Source organism: Sorex araneus, chromosome 1 (assembly GCF_027595985.1).
Source record: "Sorex araneus isolate mSorAra2 chromosome 1, mSorAra2.pri, whole genome shotgun sequence".
Classification (NCBI taxonomy): Eukaryota; Metazoa; Chordata; class Mammalia; order Eulipotyphla; family Soricidae; genus Sorex; species Sorex araneus.
In genome coordinates, this window is record NC_073302.1 from 229374713 (window position 1) to 229393604 (window position 18892).

Sequence of the window (18892 nt, forward strand, 5' to 3'; positions counted from 1 at the left end):
GCTCTAGCCTTTTTGAGCTCTCTCCTTGACCCCTAAATATCTTCCCATTAAATCGTGGATATAATACCCTTTCTAATCTTTCTAAGGATCTTATAGTTTAAAATTTTTCTTGTAATATTTCCTCATAGTTTTATGCACAGTGTGTCTTGGACTGTCTAGTGACTGGAAATTCTAAACTATGTATTTGTTACTTTGAAATAGACATTAGACATTGTGTGCATGATTCTCTTTAGAGTTGTAAGACAGGGATCCAGCTCTACATCAAGGTGTCTCAAATATTGGCATCTCTGTCTACTTGCTTACTTCCTCTCTTTTTTTCTCCTCCGCTTCCTCTCTCTCCTTCTCTTCCCCAATCTTCATCCAGCATTCTTTTCTGGAGGAAGGAGTTTGGGGAACACCTGGCTGTGGTCACTCCTGGCGGGGCTTGGGAAAGTATATGGGAATTGAATGAGGGCGGCTCTACACAAGGAAGGCACCTGAACCCCTGTGCTATCTATCTGGCCTCCAAACAGCATTCTTGTTGTGAATCAGTGGATAGTGCCTGAGTGATGGGCATGGGTGTGTCACTGGGTGCCTTCAGAAAGATGTATACTTGACGTTAGCTTCTGTTTCCCACAGCTTGGCTCTCTTGCTCTCTGTGTGCCTGGAGTCTTGTAGTAGTGTAATTTAAAAAAATTTACATTTTTCTTTCAATATGGGATAATAAAGTCACATTACAGCCACCGGTTAGATGTTTTTTTATACAGATTGGGAGGAGGGGAAAGCACAAGAAAACTGGTGCTCGAACTTCCTTCCTGAATCAGCGTTCCTCTGCCCCTGCCCGCCAAGGTCGCAGGCTCGATCTGGCTTCTAACTGTTCAGTGCGCAGCCCAGGAGGGCTTTCGCCAGAAAGAGAGAGAGAAAAAAGCATTTTAGTCCTATCAGTTCACCTCCTCACTCCTGGAGGCTGTTAGCCAGTGATGCTGGTATGAAGACATGCGTGCCATTGATGTCTTGATAGTGAATCCTTCCCCAGGCTGTTGGAGTTGTCAAAGCAGAGCAGAAAGCATTCATGCAGGGTCATTCTGCAGGCACTCTGTAATTGTGCTAAAGAAACATACTGTAAACCTTAGCTTCTTCACCAGTTTCCCCTGTACCATGAGTAGTTTGCTGTGTGTTTTCCTTATTGTGTAGCTGACCTCTAGAACTTTCCATCCCCACAGATGGAAACTTTGTACCCTTGAACCAGTCCCCTCCTTCCATGCTCACCTGCACCCCTGAGAGCCTCTACTTTGTGTCTTTGTGAATTGGGCTAATTTAAATCCCTCCTTTTAGTGGACGCTTATGATACTCAGTTTGTTTTGGTTACACAGGGAGGCCAACTTTTCCTCTGTATTTATCTTTTTTTTGCTTTTTAGGTCATACCTGATGATGCTCAGGGGTTACTCCTGGCTTTGCACTCAGGAATTACTCCTGGCGGTGCTCAGGGGACCATTTGGGATGCTGGGAATTGAACCCGGGTCGGCCGTGTGCAAGGCAAACGCCCTACCCGTTGTGCTATCTCTCCAGCCCCTATCTTTATCTTTTTAAAATTTATAAATGATAATTATGAATGAAACTGCAAAAATGGAAATGTAAAAATTTAAAAAGTATGTACTTTATGCTCTTGGCACTTTATTGATGCCAGTATTTTTAGCTTAAGTGCTAGACTGACCTCTAACGGCAAAACTGGCACACTACAGCTACTTACTGTCATCCTTTAAATGAACCTGTAGTGTGGTGTGGTAATGTGTGGGATAGTGTAATGTGGAATGATACGGTGGGGTGGTATAGTATAGTGTGGTTTAACTGAGTATAGTGCGATGTGGTGTAGTGCAGTAGTACAGACCTTAGTGCAGTCTACACTTGGTGTTAAAGTGTGATAGGTTGTAGTGTAGTGTGTTATTGCGCCACATAGTATAGACTTAGTGTAGTGTCTTGTAGCATAGTGCAGGGCTGTAGCCTCAGTGTATATGTGAGGCTGTTGGGAACACCGTGGAGAGTTGTTTATTTTCCAGGTGTTTATGTATGTTTTTTTTCCAGAGCTGGATACAGGAATTCTTCCAAAATACTCAGTGAGGAGTACTGGAAGTAGTCTGACTGGAGAGAACGTTACTGGCTACCTGGGTGTGTTTGGATGGTGGGCAGATTGGCAGCAGAGAGCAGAGGGCTTCACTGAGTGTATCTGAAAGCAGCTCTGGACTTTGCAGCAAGATTTTCTTCCATGGACCTACTCAGCAGCTTTTGGAGTTTGCAGCTAATTTTACCCTGAAATTTGTTTATCCCTGAATCTCATTTCTCCCTCATTATGTGATTGTCCCCCCACAGCCTGTGGCAGTGCAGGGAGTTAAAGGGCCTTGAGGCCACTCACATGGGTTCTCAGTCCTCAGTCCAGTACTGAGAGGTTATGGCTATCTGGCCTCTGCACTATTAAGTTGACAATAGTCACTCTTTCATTAGCTCTCTGTGACAGCAGATACTTTTAATTAAAGTAATTTTTCCTCCTTGAGCTAAACCTAATGATGCTCAGGGGCTACTCTTGGCTCTTCACTCAGAAATTACTCTAGGTGGTGCTTAGGTGTCCATATGGGATACTGGGAACTAAACCTGGGTTGGCTGCATACAAGACAAGCACCCTTCCCTGCTGTACTATCTCTCCAGCCCAGAAGTTACATTAAAAAAAAAAAGAATATGTATATATATCTCCTAAACTGCCCTTCACAGTTATTAATTCCTAGGCTAATCCATTGCTGTGGGGCTGGTTTATATCAACTGTATATCTCAAAACTTTAGTAGCTTCAGACGTGGTGTAAGTTTCTTCAGCCAGTAGGCCCCTCTCATCTATGAACAAAGTCAGACGAGGCCTCCCCAGGTTTTGAGGAAGGCGGTGTTCAGACTGCATCTCTTGACTGGGGTTTCCTGGGAAGTGACTCTGTGAGTATGTAAGGTATACAGACAACATCTCAGCAACTGCACCATGTTGCAGAAAGTGGGCATTATTTTGGCAACATGTAGCCTTTAATTGTTAGACAAAAGCTCAGGTAACTCAAGCATTGCTGGGGTGGCAGTTTCTTAACAGAACGTTTCCTGGTCTTGTCACCCACTGCTGATCGTGTGTCTGTTCTTCCCCCAAAGGAAACTGTAGGTTCGTTGGGTGCAGGCACTGCCAGGGCCAGCCCAGAAGCCCAGTGATGTGTGTCCAGGCTTAGTACAATGCATGCAAACTGCCCTTTTTGTGTTTAGTACTTTACATACTGGGAATCTTTGATACTTTTAAGACAGTAAATGGTTCCAGTTGGTCGTATATGTCCTCCTCACACCTTCCCCCCTTTTTTTGTGGTGCTGCGGATTGAACTCAGGGTCTCACACATGTGTGGCAGACACTCTGCCACTGAGCCACATTCCCTGCCCTCATGCGGGATTTATTCACTTATTAAATGAGGGTGATTTTGCTATTTAGTGTGGAGAGTAGGAAAGTAGGAAAGAGGAAGCAGTGCCTCTTAAATGAACTTAAGAGAAAAAGAACATTGGTTTCATTTCCATCACACTTTCTTGGGGTGGGGAGCACGCCCAGTGATGCTCTGTGCTTCTGTGCTCATGGAGCACTCCTGGCAGGTCGGCCAGGCCGGCCACATGCAAGGCAAGCATCTGCTGTCTCTGTGGCTCACCTACGCTTTTCTCACAGCTATGTCCTTGAATGCCCTTGGACCAGTCAACAGCCAGTTTGGGCCCATATTTATGCAACATCAAAATCAATAAGCTAAATTCAAAATTCTTTGTGTTTTGATGCATTTTATGTGTATTTTTCTTCCTTTGGCATTTATTGGATTCAGACATTATTTCTACATATCCCTTTCTAAAAAAGTTTGCCATATTTGCCATGTCTGCCATGCATGCATGAAGCACCACAGAAAAAGAGGGGCAGGAGGGACGACGGGGAAGTCCTATCTGTTGGGATAAAATGGGAAACAAAAAAATAAACTGATAACCCTAAAATATTGTTATGTTTTATTTGTAGCATACATGAATAGGAATTATTGAAATCAGTATAAACATATGTGTATAGTAGTTATCATTTTTACATTGAATTTTATTATTGAGATGCAGACAGGCTAATTCCCATTTTTCATGGAATGTAAAACTGTCATAGTATCGGAATGGAAACAACTTGGGATACAGCAAAAATGAATATTTGTTTACATAATAAATGACAACAAAATAATCTCAAATAAAGCTTTATACCTCAAGGACCTAGAAAAGAACAAGGTACAAAATTAATAGGAGGAAGGAAAGAGCAAAGATCAGAGCTGAAATAGATGAAAGAGTCTAACAAGGCAATAAAGATAAATGAAGCTGAGCCAGTTTTTTTTTTAAACTTTTTCTGTTGGTTGAGTTTCCACAATATACATACAGTACTGTTAACGACAATTTTGCATGTACATAATTCCAACATTACAACCATTATAAGTTTACGCTAATTTTTATGAACAAGACAAACCATTAGACAGATCTTTCAGCAGGAAAAGAAGAAAGGACTCAAATAAAATAGAAATGAAAGATGTTGCAGTGGATATGGCAGGAACGCAGAGAGCAGCCAGAGAGATGCCACAGTTGGGAGGTGCTGGCCTTGCATGCAGCTGACCTGGGCTTGGTTCATGTATGCTCTTCACCAGGTGTGGTCCTCAACTTACCCGAGTGCAAACCAGGAATAAGCCCAGTATACCTTCAGGTGTGGCCTCTAATCCAAAAACAGAAACAAAGACAAAACCCTAAACAAAGGATTATAAGAGACTACTGTGCACATTTTTTTTCTTTTTGGGTCACACCCTGTGATGCACAGGGGTCACTCCTGGCTCATGCACTCAGGAACTACCCCTGGTGGTGCTTGGGGGACCATATGGGATGCTGGGAATCTAACCCAGGTTGGCCGCGTGCAAGGCAGATGCCCTAACCACTGTGCTATCTCGCTGTAGCCCCAACTGTGCATGGTTTTATGCAATGAATTAGAGGATCACTATCATTATCACTATCACTATCACTATCTTCCTGTTGATCATCGATTTGCTCCAGTGGGCCCAGTAAAGTCTCCATTCGTCCTAGCCTTGAGATTTTAGCAGCCTCTCTTCACTCATCCTTCCCAATGGTGCCACATTAGAGGCTCTTTCAGGGTCAGGGGAATGAGACCCATCATTTGGCATATGAATACGCCATGGGGAGCTTGCCAGGCTCTCCCCCCAACCCGTGCGGGCAGGAAACTCTCAGTAGCTTGCCAGATTCTCCAAGAGGGAGAACTAGGCTATCAGATGTTGGGCGGCCTCGCACTTCTAGGAGCTTGGTTTTATAGTCTCTGGATGTTGGCCATTGATGGGATTACACAGCCCAGGGGGCAGTTTCTGGGTGTGACTGCCTAGCTACTGGAAAATGGGGGATCTGGGTGGAAGAGGCCCAGTCTTGATACGAGCAGGCTTGGAGATCTCAGCCCCGGGTCCCGCACACCTGGGTTCCTCTGCTGGTTCCTTCATGTGTGAGGCTTGTCTGGACGTGTGGAGAGGGGCCTTGAGCATGGCTGTGGCTGGGTTCCAGAGGTCTTTGACTGCTGGGACTCTGCTCGGGGCTGGTAGGGAAACTCAATCCACCTCCTCCAAGGGGCCCCAGTGAAGACAGCCAGATGTGGGGGCAAGAGATTCTGCGTCGCTCTTATTAGACAACCTTGAGAAATGCTTGAATCTAGAAACATATAACCTTCCAGGACTGAAATCAAAAAGAAATAAAGTCTGAACAGACATTTACTAATGAAGAGATTGAGTCAGCAATCAAGAGCCTCTTGATTACTTGTTCACTTTTCTGGTAAATTCTACCAACCATTTAAAAAATAAATTAATACGCTTTCCCAAAATAGAAGAAAAACTTCTAAGTTTATTTTGCTATAATACCCAAATCATATAAGTATGTTATAAGAAAAGAAAATTAGAGACCAAAGTCCCTGATGAATATCATAGATACAGAAGTCTTCAGCAAAGTATTAGCAAGTTAAATTCATCAAACACATTAAAAAGATCATACATTGTGATCAAGTGGTACTTATTTCAGGGGTGCAAAGACTATTTGATATCCAAAGATATATCCAGGTGATACAACATTGCCTATCAGTATTAACACATAAACCAAATGAAAGATTAAAAACATGATTGTTCTGGGGCTGGAGAGATAGTAGAATGGGTAGATCACTTGTCTTGCACGTGGCTGACCCAGATTTGATCCCTGGCATTCCGTATGGTCCCTTGAGCACCACCAGGAGAGATTCCTGTGTGCAGAACCAGTAGTAACCCCTGAGCATTGCCAGATATGCCCCCCCAAAAAAACAAAACAAAACATCACTTCCATATGATTATCTCAATAAAGGTAGAAAAATCATTTGAGAGTTTAATATCCACTTACTCAACAAAGTGGAAGTAGAGGGAATGTTTTAACATAATAAAGGCTACATATGACAAGCTAACACTCTCAATGATGAAAAGTATAATCATAATAAGAAACTGAATGCTTTTCTTCTAAGATCAGAAACAAGACAATAGTACCCACTTTTCCCACCTTTCCTCAAAGTATATGAAGTCTGTGCCAAAGCTGTCTTGCAAGAAAAACAAACCAGTGGCATCTGGTTCAGAAAGAGCTCTGTAAAATGAGGAGAGACTAGGAAGAGCAATATGTGAAGGTTTAATGCCTGAGAAATCTGTCATTTTTGGACAGAATCTATGTACAAAGTGTTCTGAGGATACATGGATAAGCAAGGATAGACTAGACAAATTCTAGTTAGATAGGTGGGGGTTGCGGGAGGGATACTGGGGACATTGGTGGTGAAAAATTGCACTGGTGGAGGGATGAATATTTCATCATTGTATGACTTGAAACTCAATCATGAAAGCTTTGCAACCATATCTCATAGTGATTCAATATTAAAAAATAATAAAAAATATGTGATTGAAGGATGGCAATCAAAAAAATTCTAGTTAGACATAAAACACTAAGAAAAGTCTTAGGGGGCTGGAGCGATAGCACAGCGGGTAGGGTGTTTGTCTTGCACGTGGCTGACCTGGGTTCGATTCCCAGCATCCCACATGGTCCCCTGAGCACCGCCAGGAGTGATTCCTGAGTGCAGAGCCAGGAGTAACCCCTGTGCATTGCCAGGTGTGACCCAAAAAGCAAAAAAAAAAAAAAAAAAAAAAAAAAATCTTAAAAGTATCTGGAGAAAGAGAAAAGACACACACTTTCTACAATGACTGAACAGATTAATGGCAAATTTCTTAACAACCAGTGGACTTAAGTAAATGATTGAATAATATCTGAACTACCAAGAACTGATCATAACCTATTCACCTCATGAAGTGTCTTTAATTTGTCTAGCAAGTTTATCTCTAACCATATGGGATACTGGGAATCGAACCCAGGTTGGCAGCGTGCAAGGCAAACACCCTACCCGCTGTACTATTGCTCTAGCCCCATTCTGAAAAAAATTTAAACAACAGGTTTGGTGAACAGAAGAAGGGCTTTTTAAAAGTTGCCCATGTCCTGAGCTTGGGAACCTAGAAATGTGTGCTTGAGAGACTCTATGAGTGTGATTAAATTAAAGATATCAAAGTGCAGAGATGATCTAGACTGGCCCACTGTAAGGTCTGTGTAAGGGAAGAGTAAGGCAGAACTGCCAAAAAAGAGGAAATGGCTGAACTGAGGTCTAGGTGATATCATTACTGGCCATGAGTGGCGGAGGGCGTGAAGCCAGGAGAGTGGGCGATCTCCAGGAGTAAGCAGTGGGTAGGCATCTGAACTGTGGAAGGAATATAGCCTGATGATACTTTGATGTTACTTAGGGAAGATTGCTTCCTGTTCTTCTGTAAGAAAAGAAACATATTGTTGCAACCATTACATTTAAAAGAATGAAAAGATAGCACCTCATACCATTGAGAACGGCACATATCAAAAATTATGGAAAAATTCCAGAGAGATAGTACAGTGGGTAAGGTACTTGCCTTGCATATGACTGATCCAGGTTCGATTCCTGGCATCCCATATGGTCCCCCTGAGCGCTGCCAGGAGTAAACCCTGAGTATCACTGGATGTGCCCAAAAGATAACAGAACAAGGTCTGGAAATAGCCAGTGTTGGTGGGGCTGTGATAAGAAAGGAATCCTCATCCACTGTTGGTGGGAATGTCAACTGGTTCAGAAAACAGAACAGAGTGCCCCAGTAGACAAATAGAACTTCTCTGTGACTCAGGAGGAAATTGGAGGGTATCATGTTAAGGGAAATAAATCAGAGGGAAAACAAATACTGGATGGGCTCATCTATGGAACAGAGAGAAATGGAACAAGGAAATAGATAGTATCAACAATGATGGACCCTTTGCCTTGGGTCACAAGATTTATCCACAGTGTGTGTGAGGAGAAGTTGTAAGGAAGTGGTGACATAGGGGCACTGATGGATGGTCATGGCATCGGTGGTGGTGGTGGTGTGTAGTCATTTTGTATATTGATACCATAAACTGTATCACTATTGAAAAGCCTTGCAACAAGAAATACAGTGGTATTGAGTACATTCATATTGTCACACAATCATCCATCTCTATGACTCTTGAACTTGCAGAACTGTTGCTATCCATGTAACAATTATCTCTTCTCTCCTTAGCTTCTGGCAACCTTCATTCTGCTTTCTGTTTCTATGAATCTGACCACTCTAGGTACCTTGTAGAAATGAAGTCATATCATATGGCTTATTTTACTTAGCATAATGTTCTGAAGATTCACTCATATTGTAGCATGTCTCAAAATTTCTTTTCTTTTTTAAGTCTAAGTAACATTCCATGTGAGTCCAGAATATGATGTATTGTTATCTGTTCATCTTACACGGTATATGTGGGTTGCTTCCACTCCTTGAGAATTGTCAATAATGCTGTTTTGAGCAATATTTGTTCAAATATGTTTGGTCTCTGGCTTTCCAGTTTCGGGTTTCTGTCCAGAAGTGAATTTAAGGGATGCTAGAGAAGTCCTGTTGTCGCCTTTTGGGGCACCACCAAGCCGCTGCAGTGACTTTTCATCTTCCCCAGCTCTGCATGGGCTTCCAGTGCTCTATGAGCAGCCTTGGCTCCTTTCAGTTCTCAGCAGCTACACTGATGGGTGTGAAATGGTATACCACTGGGGTTTGATCTGTATTTCTCTAATGATTAGTGTGTTTTTGTTTGCAAACTTATTTTTTGTGCTAACAGCTGTCTATTCTTCCCTCCAGGAAAGAGATGAAGTTACTGGAGCAGTCGGGTTCCCTGAAAGGCTCTTTGAGTGCTGATGAGCAGCTGTCACTCATCAGAGGCTGCTCCAGTATTCAGGAGGCAGTAGAGGGCGCCGTGCACATTCAGGTGAGTTATGCCAGGTGTGTAAGCGCGCTTTGGCTTACACGCGGGGCAAGTGCTGGAGACTTTGATTTGGTCTGACTTAAAAGGCCAGGGAAGAGAAAAGGCAGCTGGAAGCCTGTGGCTCTCTTGTATAATGTTAGAATTTCTGTTTCTGTGATTGGAAACATTGTCCTTACAACCTCTGTACGGGCTCTTACCAAATGGACGTGCTATTATCATTCACGGGTATTAGAATTTTGCATAGAAATAGCCTTTCTGGATAGCTGACATTTTAATTTTCCTAATATATTCTTGTTCTCATACATAATTGAATAAAAGCTTAAAGGAATCACACAGTAGAAAACTTTTCAGCTGTTGTGGCATTTGCGGTTTTCCTTCCCAACTATTAACTTGAAAAAAGTGGCATTGCAAGTATAGAACAGTAAAAGGAAATGTTGCAAACCATGTTATCTCATCCAAAATTGCAGGGAGAGAAAGGAAAAAAGAGAACTTTCCTAGGGGTCCCAAACCCTCTGTTGCTGAGCCCCAGGCAGGATGGAAGTGTCGGCTCTGAGTAGCTCCCGGCAGGGCTGCAGCTGCAGTGTTTCACAGAGGGGTAACTTTGGTGCCTTCTGGGACCTCAGTACAGCGGGGGAGGGGCACTGAGTGATTTTATTTATGAAAGGGGGAGTAGCAAATGCATTTGGGGCCTTGTGCTCTTAGCGCCCTCCTTTCCAGCGTCCTTGTGCCCGCGGACAGTTCCTGTCTTGAAGTAGGAACCTGGACTTACAAATTGTCTTGTAAAATGTTACATTCACCACCACATGTTTTAAATACATATCCTTGCACACTCCACTGTGGAATCGTCAACATCCTGTCTCCTAGTGTTATTCCAGCCTTTTGATGTTTGGTTTTATTTCAGGGGATGTTCTCATTCCTCTGGGAAAGCTGTGTTCTCTCCTGTGTGCATAACCTTTTCTCTCTCCCTGTAATAAAGTTTCTTTACTTTACACCAAAATTTACATTTGTTTAAAACTAAAAGAAGCATCCCACCTGATACCCCACTTTGATATTTAGTATTCTGAGGCCTGTGCATTTTTTTGTTTTGTTGTTGTTGTTCAGTGTTGTACTTGACCCCTGCTAAGAGTGATGCTATTCGAACTGAGAATTTGGGAAGCAAGCAAAGGCTGTGTGCGTTTCATACTCTAAAGTCACATGCAGGAAGCCTAGGTGCTTGGTCTTTTCATTCTCAAGTTTCTCTGATTCATCTGACAGATGTGTGTTTGTCATAGAAATGGACGGTCACTTCTTTCTCTCTGTACTCTGTCTCTCATTTGCAGAAGGGAGCGTTACTCTGCAGAGCCTTATAAGGACTCCAGAGCTGTCAAATGTTCCCTGCCTGGCTCAGGTGCTTCCCAGCCCTGGCTCGGCAGGGTGAGAGCTTTGTTGGGGCTTGGTGCAAGAGTGTATGTGCTTCTGTGTTGACCCTCCTCTGGGAAGTGGACAACAGAGACTTCATCACCCCCGTCACTGGGCGGGACAAGGGTCAGCTGCCTGCTGTCAAGGGGTGGCTAGAAACAGATGGTGGAACAGGGCCTCTCCCCGCTGACAGGGCGGAGTTGGTCTCTGCATTGCCAGCCCCACTTCCTTAGCTGTCCAGGGAGGCTCCGTGCCTGTGGGAAGCATCTGTGATCAGCCAAGACCTCATTTTTCAGGGAGCACATTTTGTTATTTTATTTTATTATGGGGTCACACCTGTGTGCTTTGGGCTTATTTCTGGCTCTGCACCGAGGGATCACTGCTGGCAGGCTCAGGAGACCCTGTGGGGTGCTCAAGAGCGAACCCGGGTCAGCCACATGCAAGGCTGTCTGCTGTGTTATTGCTATTGCTGTCTGCTGTGTTATTGCTCTGGCCCCTTCCAGGAAGCATGCTTAAAAGAAACTCTTTGGGGTTGATTCCCTTGGTTCTGGATGCTATACGTGACAGAAGTGGAATATTCTAATTACATTCAGCATGTGATTGAAGTGCAGACACGCAGCATATTACTGTGATTTTTCTTTTTTCAGATCTACACTAAAACTGTTGTGTCTCTTGGCAGCTGTCTGGCCGCAGTACCTCTCCCAGGTCAAGTGGCCTTTCCACATTCTTTCTAACGGGCTTCTTGGGCGCAGTATCGTTGCTCATGTCAGAGGGTCTCTGGGTGGAGCTTTCAAAATCCGTGTGTGGTGATAGCGAGAAAAGCTTTATCTCCGTTCCCAACTACTAATTCTCAAACCATAGGTGTCTTTTATTTTTTTCCCTTGAAGTACAATGATAGTTTGTGTCTCCAAGCCAGTTACTTTAAAAATGTTATTTACACAATTTACCAGCACTGGGAATTCTAAAGTCACACTCCAGTGATTATATTTTCTTTAAATATAGAATTAACCATTGATACTAATTAGGCTTGAATCTTCTTTGTTGGCAGATTTTAAAAGTGACTTTAGCTCTTTTAGTAGATATAGGACTTTTAGCTGTATCTCTCTCTGCCTGAGCGAATCTAACAAGCTTGTGTCTCTCAAGGGATTTGCTCATGTCACTGATCACAAGCTTGTCATGTCTTACAATGTATGAATCTGAAGTTATTTATTGTATTTCTTTGGCATTTTAATATGTGAGCCTTTAATGGATGTATTTTTTATTTTTTTCACATGCTATCAGACCAAATATGGTACCTCTTCTTTTTCTTTATATAGTGAATGGACATATATATAGAGCTAATGAAATGCAACTTTAACTGGTGAGCTATCTCAAATGGTTGGATTATATGCCTGACATTTGGGAAACCCCAAATTTGATCCATGGCACTGCATCCCGCCTCAGAGCCCCAAGCGCCATCAGGTGTGTCCCTGCAGGCACCACTGAGCCAGAGTAGCCCCACATTGTTTGACCCAAACTTTGCTGTTGTTGTTGTTGTTAATTTAGGGCCCATCTGTGTTGTTAAGACTAACACCCTGTGTGAATGTAGGGTCTTTAGGTTATCTGTTTGCATCTCTCCGGGTATTGAGCATTATCTCTTGGTCTCCTGTGAGGCCAAGATTTAGGGCAGAATTTATGGTCTTGGAAAAGTGTAAGCTGCCAGTCTCTGAGAGAGGCCAGGAATTCGGGGGTGTGACCAGAGGCTCGGTAAGCAGGGCGTGTGGAAGGTAGCGCAGAGAGAGAGAGTTTCCAACCTCTGCCTATCCCGTCTCAGCCCCACTCTGTCCTAGACCCCACCCTCAGCACAGGCATTGTGGTCTGCCACTTCTCCGTCACAGAAAAGAATTCCAGGAGGAGGTGAAATGGTGAAGCAAGGAAACTTTTATTGAAAATTATTCAGAAAGCTGTGAGAAGTACATGCTTGAGAGAACAAAGGCTTCTCCAGAGTGGGAATAAGCAAGAAACAGTGAGACAAGCTGTCGAGATATGTGTTCAAGGGAGAGAACGAACTCGCAGAGCAGGCTGGAGCCAGACAGTTAACCATCCGGCTTGTCCAGCTGAACTGAGGATTGTCTTCATTTGCCTCTAGGCACCTATAGGGGCCCCTCCCCAAGTAATACACATAAAATTTAGGGTTTTTCCCCCCTAAATGTTCAGTGTTGTTGCATTCCTCATTTGTTTGTGGAGATACAGATTTCTTCCAGTATCATGTTTCTCTCATTTGAACGATTTTCCTTACCGATTTTAGTAGTGTAAGTCTGCTGGCTGAGAGTTCAGCTTTTTTTTTTTTTTTTTTTTTTTTGGGTCACACCCAGCAATGCACAGGGGTCATTCCTGGCTCATGCACTCAGGAATCACCCCTGGCGGCGCTCAGGGGACCATATGGGATGCTGGGATTTGAACCCGGGTCAGCCACGTGCAAGGCAAACGCCCTACCCGCTGTGCTATCGCTCCAGCCCCAGAGTTCAGCTTTTTATGGGAAAAAAAATCTTAATTTTTTTCCTTGTTGTTGTTGCTGTTTTTGTGCCATCAGTGGCGTCTGGCACGCACCTGGGAGTGCTAGAGATGGGCCCTGGGTCTCGCACAGGAGCACTGCCGTAGGAGCCACATCACTAGTCCATCCCTCCACTTTGTTTGCTTTGGGGGCACACCTGGTGGTGCTCAGGGCTTATTCCTGACTCTGTGCTCTGATGTCCCTCCTGGCCGGGCTCAGAGGACTGTATGTGGTGCTGGAGATTTGACCAGAATCAAAGGAGCAAGGCCTTAACCCCTGCATTCTCTCTCAAGTCCTTCCCTCCATTTTTTTGGTGGGTGTGGTTTGAGACGATTCCAGCAGTGCTCAGGGCTTACTCCTGGCTCTGTGCTCAGGGATCAGTCCTGGCAGTGCTCAGGGGACCATCTGGGGAGCCAGGACTGGAACCTGGGTCAGCCACTTCCAAGACAAGTTAGTGCTTGGCTGCTGCACTGTCTCCCTTCCGGCCCTACTCCTGCAGAGTGTATTCCCCCACTCTGCAGCGTTTCTTCTCCTGTACCCTGCACGCTGTTTTCCTCCTTGTGTTGGGGGGTCATTGTGGTACTTCCCCTCGATGCTTTCAGGGATGCAGGAGTGTGTCAGTTGCCCCAACATGTGCCTGTCCGAGACTGCACTCCAGGCGCTGCGCTCATGCTCATGCGTTCTAGATTTTGTGCTTGCCAGAAGCAGCATGTGCTGTCTGCCGTGTGGCTGACAGTCCCTGGGATTGCAGACAACAGAGTAATAGCAGGATGGCACCCGGCAGACGTCAAGTAGGGAAAATAAGGTCACACATTTGCAACCAAGGTGCTTTATAATCATAGCACCAGCTTGTAGTCCTTGGATAGAATTTTGTCTTGACAGTTGTTTACTTCAGTCCTTTAAATATGTTATTCCGTACATGAAGACTAATCAGAAAAGTAAGACTTAGTCTTCTGTATGGCCCAGCTATTCCACTTCTTGGTACTATCCCAACAACACAAAAACATTAATTTGGAAAAAAAAAAAAACCCTTTCTTTATTCAAGGCTAAGTACAATGGCTGGGACATGGACATAATCCAAATGTCTTTAATGATAGACAAACAGGCTATTGTATGTTATATCCGTGGAATATTACACAGCCACAAAATACAAAATATTGTAGTTTGCTGCAACTTGTATGGAGCTGGAGATATTGGGTGGAATAAATCAGGGAGAAAACAAATACTAGGTGATCTCACTCACCTGTGGTGTGTAGAGAGACAGAACAAGGGACTAAACAGTATCAGACCAAACCTTTGCTTTTAATCTCAGGACCAGATTACCAAGCAGTTGTGGGGGGTGTGGGTGTGGTGGAGAAAGAGGTGGGCTAGAATTGACATAGGGTGGGGGGTGGGTGGGGGGCAGTTACTGGGTTACTTCATTTGGCAATGAAGGAGCAGTGATTCTGCGTGCCAAAAGCAGAAAAGCTCCAGGGGCCTGAGAGATAGTATAGCAGGAAGGGCTTTTGCCTTGCACATGGCCTACTCAGGTTTGATCCCCAGCATACCAGGACTAATTTCTAAGCACAGAGCCAGGAGTAACCCCTGAGCATTGCTGGGCTAAAAAAAAAAATAGCTGTTATAACCCTCTTATCTAAACTAACGGAAACATAAAATAATAACAGTAATTTAGTGTTTTTCTGTGTTCTGATTTACTTATTTCTATCAGGAAATATGCTTTATTCTTTATTCCTTTGTGTAGCATGTTTGTGTTCTCTGCTTCAACATTATGGTTTTCTTGCATTTGGTTGTTAGCAGCTGGGAAATCTCTCTCTCTCTCTCTCTCTCTCTCTCTCTGTCTATATATTTGATGTCTGTCATGCTTGGCGTTCTCTGAGCTTCTTGGAACAGTCATCTTATGTTCGTTTTGAAACTGAATATGCTGCTGTCTTCCAGCACCCTTAGTATCCTATACTGTTTGTTTCTTGGGATTCCAAATACATATATGTTAGAGAGTAGTTTACAATTTTGGGATGCCTGGTCCACTTTTCCTCATTCCCCCCCAACCCCCCGGTTTGTGGTTTAGTTTGGATAATTTTTACTGAACTACTTTTCATCTAATTGAGTCTTTCTCTGTCTCCAGCTAATTCACTAATGTTTGGCTGTCTTTGCTGTATGACAAATTATCACAAAACTAGGTAGTGTAAAATGATACTAAATAAACATTACCTTGGCCTAGTAGTCTGGTGTAGGAACTCTGTCCCTGTGTCCATTACAATCATTGTGGGGCTGCTGTTATTTAAGGCTTGATTGAGTCTGGTGGTTCATTTTCAAGATGGATAATTCTATGTCTGGTAGTTATATTCCAAGCATTTTCTCCATAACTTGTTTTTGCTACATAACCAACATATTTTCAGATTTTGATAACATATTTTTTACAAGAGAAAAAGGGAACATAAAAGAGGTTATGATATAACATGTATGTTTTGTAGGAGTGTGTTTGGTCCACACATGATAATGCTTTTGGCTCTGCACTCAGCGTTCACTCCTGGCAGGGTTTGGGGGACACTGTGGGGTGCCGGAGATTAATCCCGGGTCAGCTGTGTGCAAGGCAAGTACCCTGTCTGTTCTACTTTAACTCCTGCCTTGTGACATGGGTTTTTTTTTTATGTATGTGAAAACATGGCAGCGCCATGAAGGTACTTCTTTTTGTGTTTTTCAGTGGTTTAATTTACTCCTAATGTGAAAACAGAGTAAAGTCAAACACTTTCTACTAGAAGATGAATACATGGGAGTAGGGGGAAGGAGGCAGTGAAGGGGGAGAAAATAAAAATTATAGTATAAATAAACGTTGAAACTAAGTAGACAATACAAACGGTGTGCAAAACTCAAATAAAAGCTAAGCCAAAGTAAAAGTCTGTTTATTCCCCATTAAACAATAAACATATGGGTAAATTCTTAGCTAGACTCATGAAAAAAGAGAAGGAAAATACTAATAAATCAGATCATAAATGGAAAGGGAGAAGTTAGAACCAATACTGCAGAGATACCAACCATCATAAGAAATCACTATAGCAAAGTTAAAAACCAATTACTTACCATGAAACTGTAAAGTTATTCATGACTGGGTTTCAGCCCACAGTGTTCAACTGCTACCCCTTCACCAATATCCACTTCCCTCCACCAAAGACTCACCCAGTCCCATTTGCCTCCGCCTGTCAGTCTGCTTCTATGAGAGGCTCTTTTTAAAAACAGCATGTTTCTACACTGTGGGACAGCACTGTTGCTGACAGGATTTCATACATACTTTCCTGCCTCTCAACACCACTCCATCCTCCACCAGAGCAGCTACCCTGCCCTATCTCCCAGGTCCCTCAAGGAAATCATTGCGGACAGTTTTACACCACTATGCAAACTTCCAGGACTAAACCAGGAGTAAAAAGAAAACCTGAATAGACCAATTGCTAGTATGGCAATACTAATATTGAAACAGTAATAAAAACATCTCTCCCAAGACAACAGCCGACAACCAAATGGGTTTACTGGTAGAACTAGTGAGTTCTGCCAAATATTCAGGGAGAATAAACTTATCCTTCTAAAAATGTTCCAGAAAATTAAAGAAAAAGGAATTCTAACAGTTTTTATGAGACAAAGATTGTACTAATAGAAAAGCAGATATTAACTGCAGAGAAAACTACAAACCTGTATCATGGGAATATACATGGAAGATCCTCAACAAAATCTTCATGAACTAAATTCACTAATCCATCAAAAGGGCCATACACCACAATCAAAGTGGAATTCATTTCAGGGTAGCTCAGTATATACAAATTAATTAATGTAATATGCTACAGCAACAAATCAAAGTCATGAGATTAAGTCAGTAGCTATAGAAAAAGCATCTGACAAGATTCAACCCCATTACTGGTTTATGGTAAGAAGCTTACCACAAAGGGAGGTAGGTGGTGGTGGGGGGAGAAGGCAAAGAGAAGGGACCACTGCGACAATGATGGTTGGAAGTGATCAATTTGGACAAGAACTGAGCGCTGAAAGGAGGTAAAGTGATTCTGCATGATACACTTTCAATAACAGTATTGCAAGCTATAGTGTTTAAAATAAAAAAAACGGGAGGGGAAGGGAGGAGGAGGGAGGAAGAATAGGAGGGGGAGGAAGAGAGGGCGAGGGGTGGGGAGGGGGAGAAATGAGTGCCAAGAGGCAGGCTGGGGTGGGGCAGGTGAGGCTGGGGACATTGGACAGGAATGGGCACTGATGAAGGAGTGGGTGTTGGAACATCATATAAACTCAATCATGAACAACTTTGTAACTGTGTATCTCACAATGATTCAGTAAAAATCCAAAACAGAACAAAACAAAAACCTCAACAAAATGGGAATAGAAATTTAGCTCAGTATAGAAAAGGTCTCGTGCAACAACCTTGCAACTAACCCCGTGTGTAATGGTGGAAAACTGAAAGCCTTTCTTTAAGATTAGACAGGGCAGAAATGTTCCCCCTCACCACTGTTCACCATAGTATTGAAGTCTTAGCCACACAGTTACAAAGCAATGGGAGGAAGGAGGCTTGCCCAGACCCGCGTGCTGGGCTCGGTCTCTGGAGCTGCCAGCACAGTGGTGGCTGCGGGATGTGGAGTGGAGAGACTGCCTCACTGCTCTGGCTCTCGAGACTCTGCGGCACCCAACTGTGCAGGTATCAGCCCAGCTACCCCGTTCTCACGGTGAGCTCCAGGCTCTGCCCTGTGTTCTGTCGCTTCCTCTTCAAGCCAGCTACTGGCACGCTTGGACTCACAGCTGTGAAAAGCTTCTGACTTCTGCTCACTCTGCCTTGCCTCTCCCCTGCCCTCTTTTTTTTTTTTTTATCTTTTTTGGGTCATACGCAGGGATCCTCCTGGCTCTGCACTCAATAATATAGCATGCATCACTGGAGCTCTGCTTTTCTTGTTTTAAAACAGGGCCACACCCAGTGGTGCTCAGGACTTACTCCTGGCTCTCCACTCAGGGATTACTCCTGGCATGCTCAGAGGACCAGTGGGTGCCAGGAACCAGGGCTACTTGCGTGCTAGGCAGAGGCCCTTCCCGAACCCTGTGCTGTCTCCAGCCCTGAAGCATATTATGAAGCAGAAGAGGGATCTGCATATTTAGTATTATTGAAAAATAAGCAATGCTTGGGACAAAACTCCATTTTGGTAAAAGTTTAGGGGCCCCCATACTTGGGAGCAAGTGTCATTGAGCACCCCGGGACAGCTGGTGGATAGTCCTGTGACTCCCTGGAGGAGCCATGCTGCTCTGCCACTCTGCACTGGGGCTGCTGATACTCGTCTGAAAGGCCAGCTCAAGCGAGCTGCCTGGGCTGTTGATGTGAAGGGGAGGGAAAAAAGCTCAAGAGGTTCCTTTCAGGTTGGTGGTGCTCTGGGGAGTTGGTTGTGCTGTGTCAGCATCTGTGGCCGACACTTGGGCAGGCTCAGCAAGCCTGATGGCCTTTGTGCTGGAATGCGGCCGGCTGGAGCTGCCCTGGTGCTGTTTTGGTCAGAGGGCACCCCCGCAGGGTCC

The 18892-nt window shown here is 43.9% G+C and overlaps 1 protein-coding gene across 2 annotated transcripts in view; it reads left to right on the top strand.

Annotated features, from left to right (window-relative positions):
• CRYL1 (crystallin lambda 1) overlaps positions 1-18892 on the top strand; it is a 127131-nt gene that overhangs the window by 23894 nt on the left and 84345 nt on the right. For both annotated transcript variants that reach the window (XM_055140983.1, XM_004604626.2), the window contains exon 3: positions 9294-9420. In XM_055140983.1, the coding sequence (XP_054996958.1) occupies positions 9294-9420 (127 nt within the window). The remainder of the gene's footprint in view (positions 1-9293; positions 9421-18892) is intronic.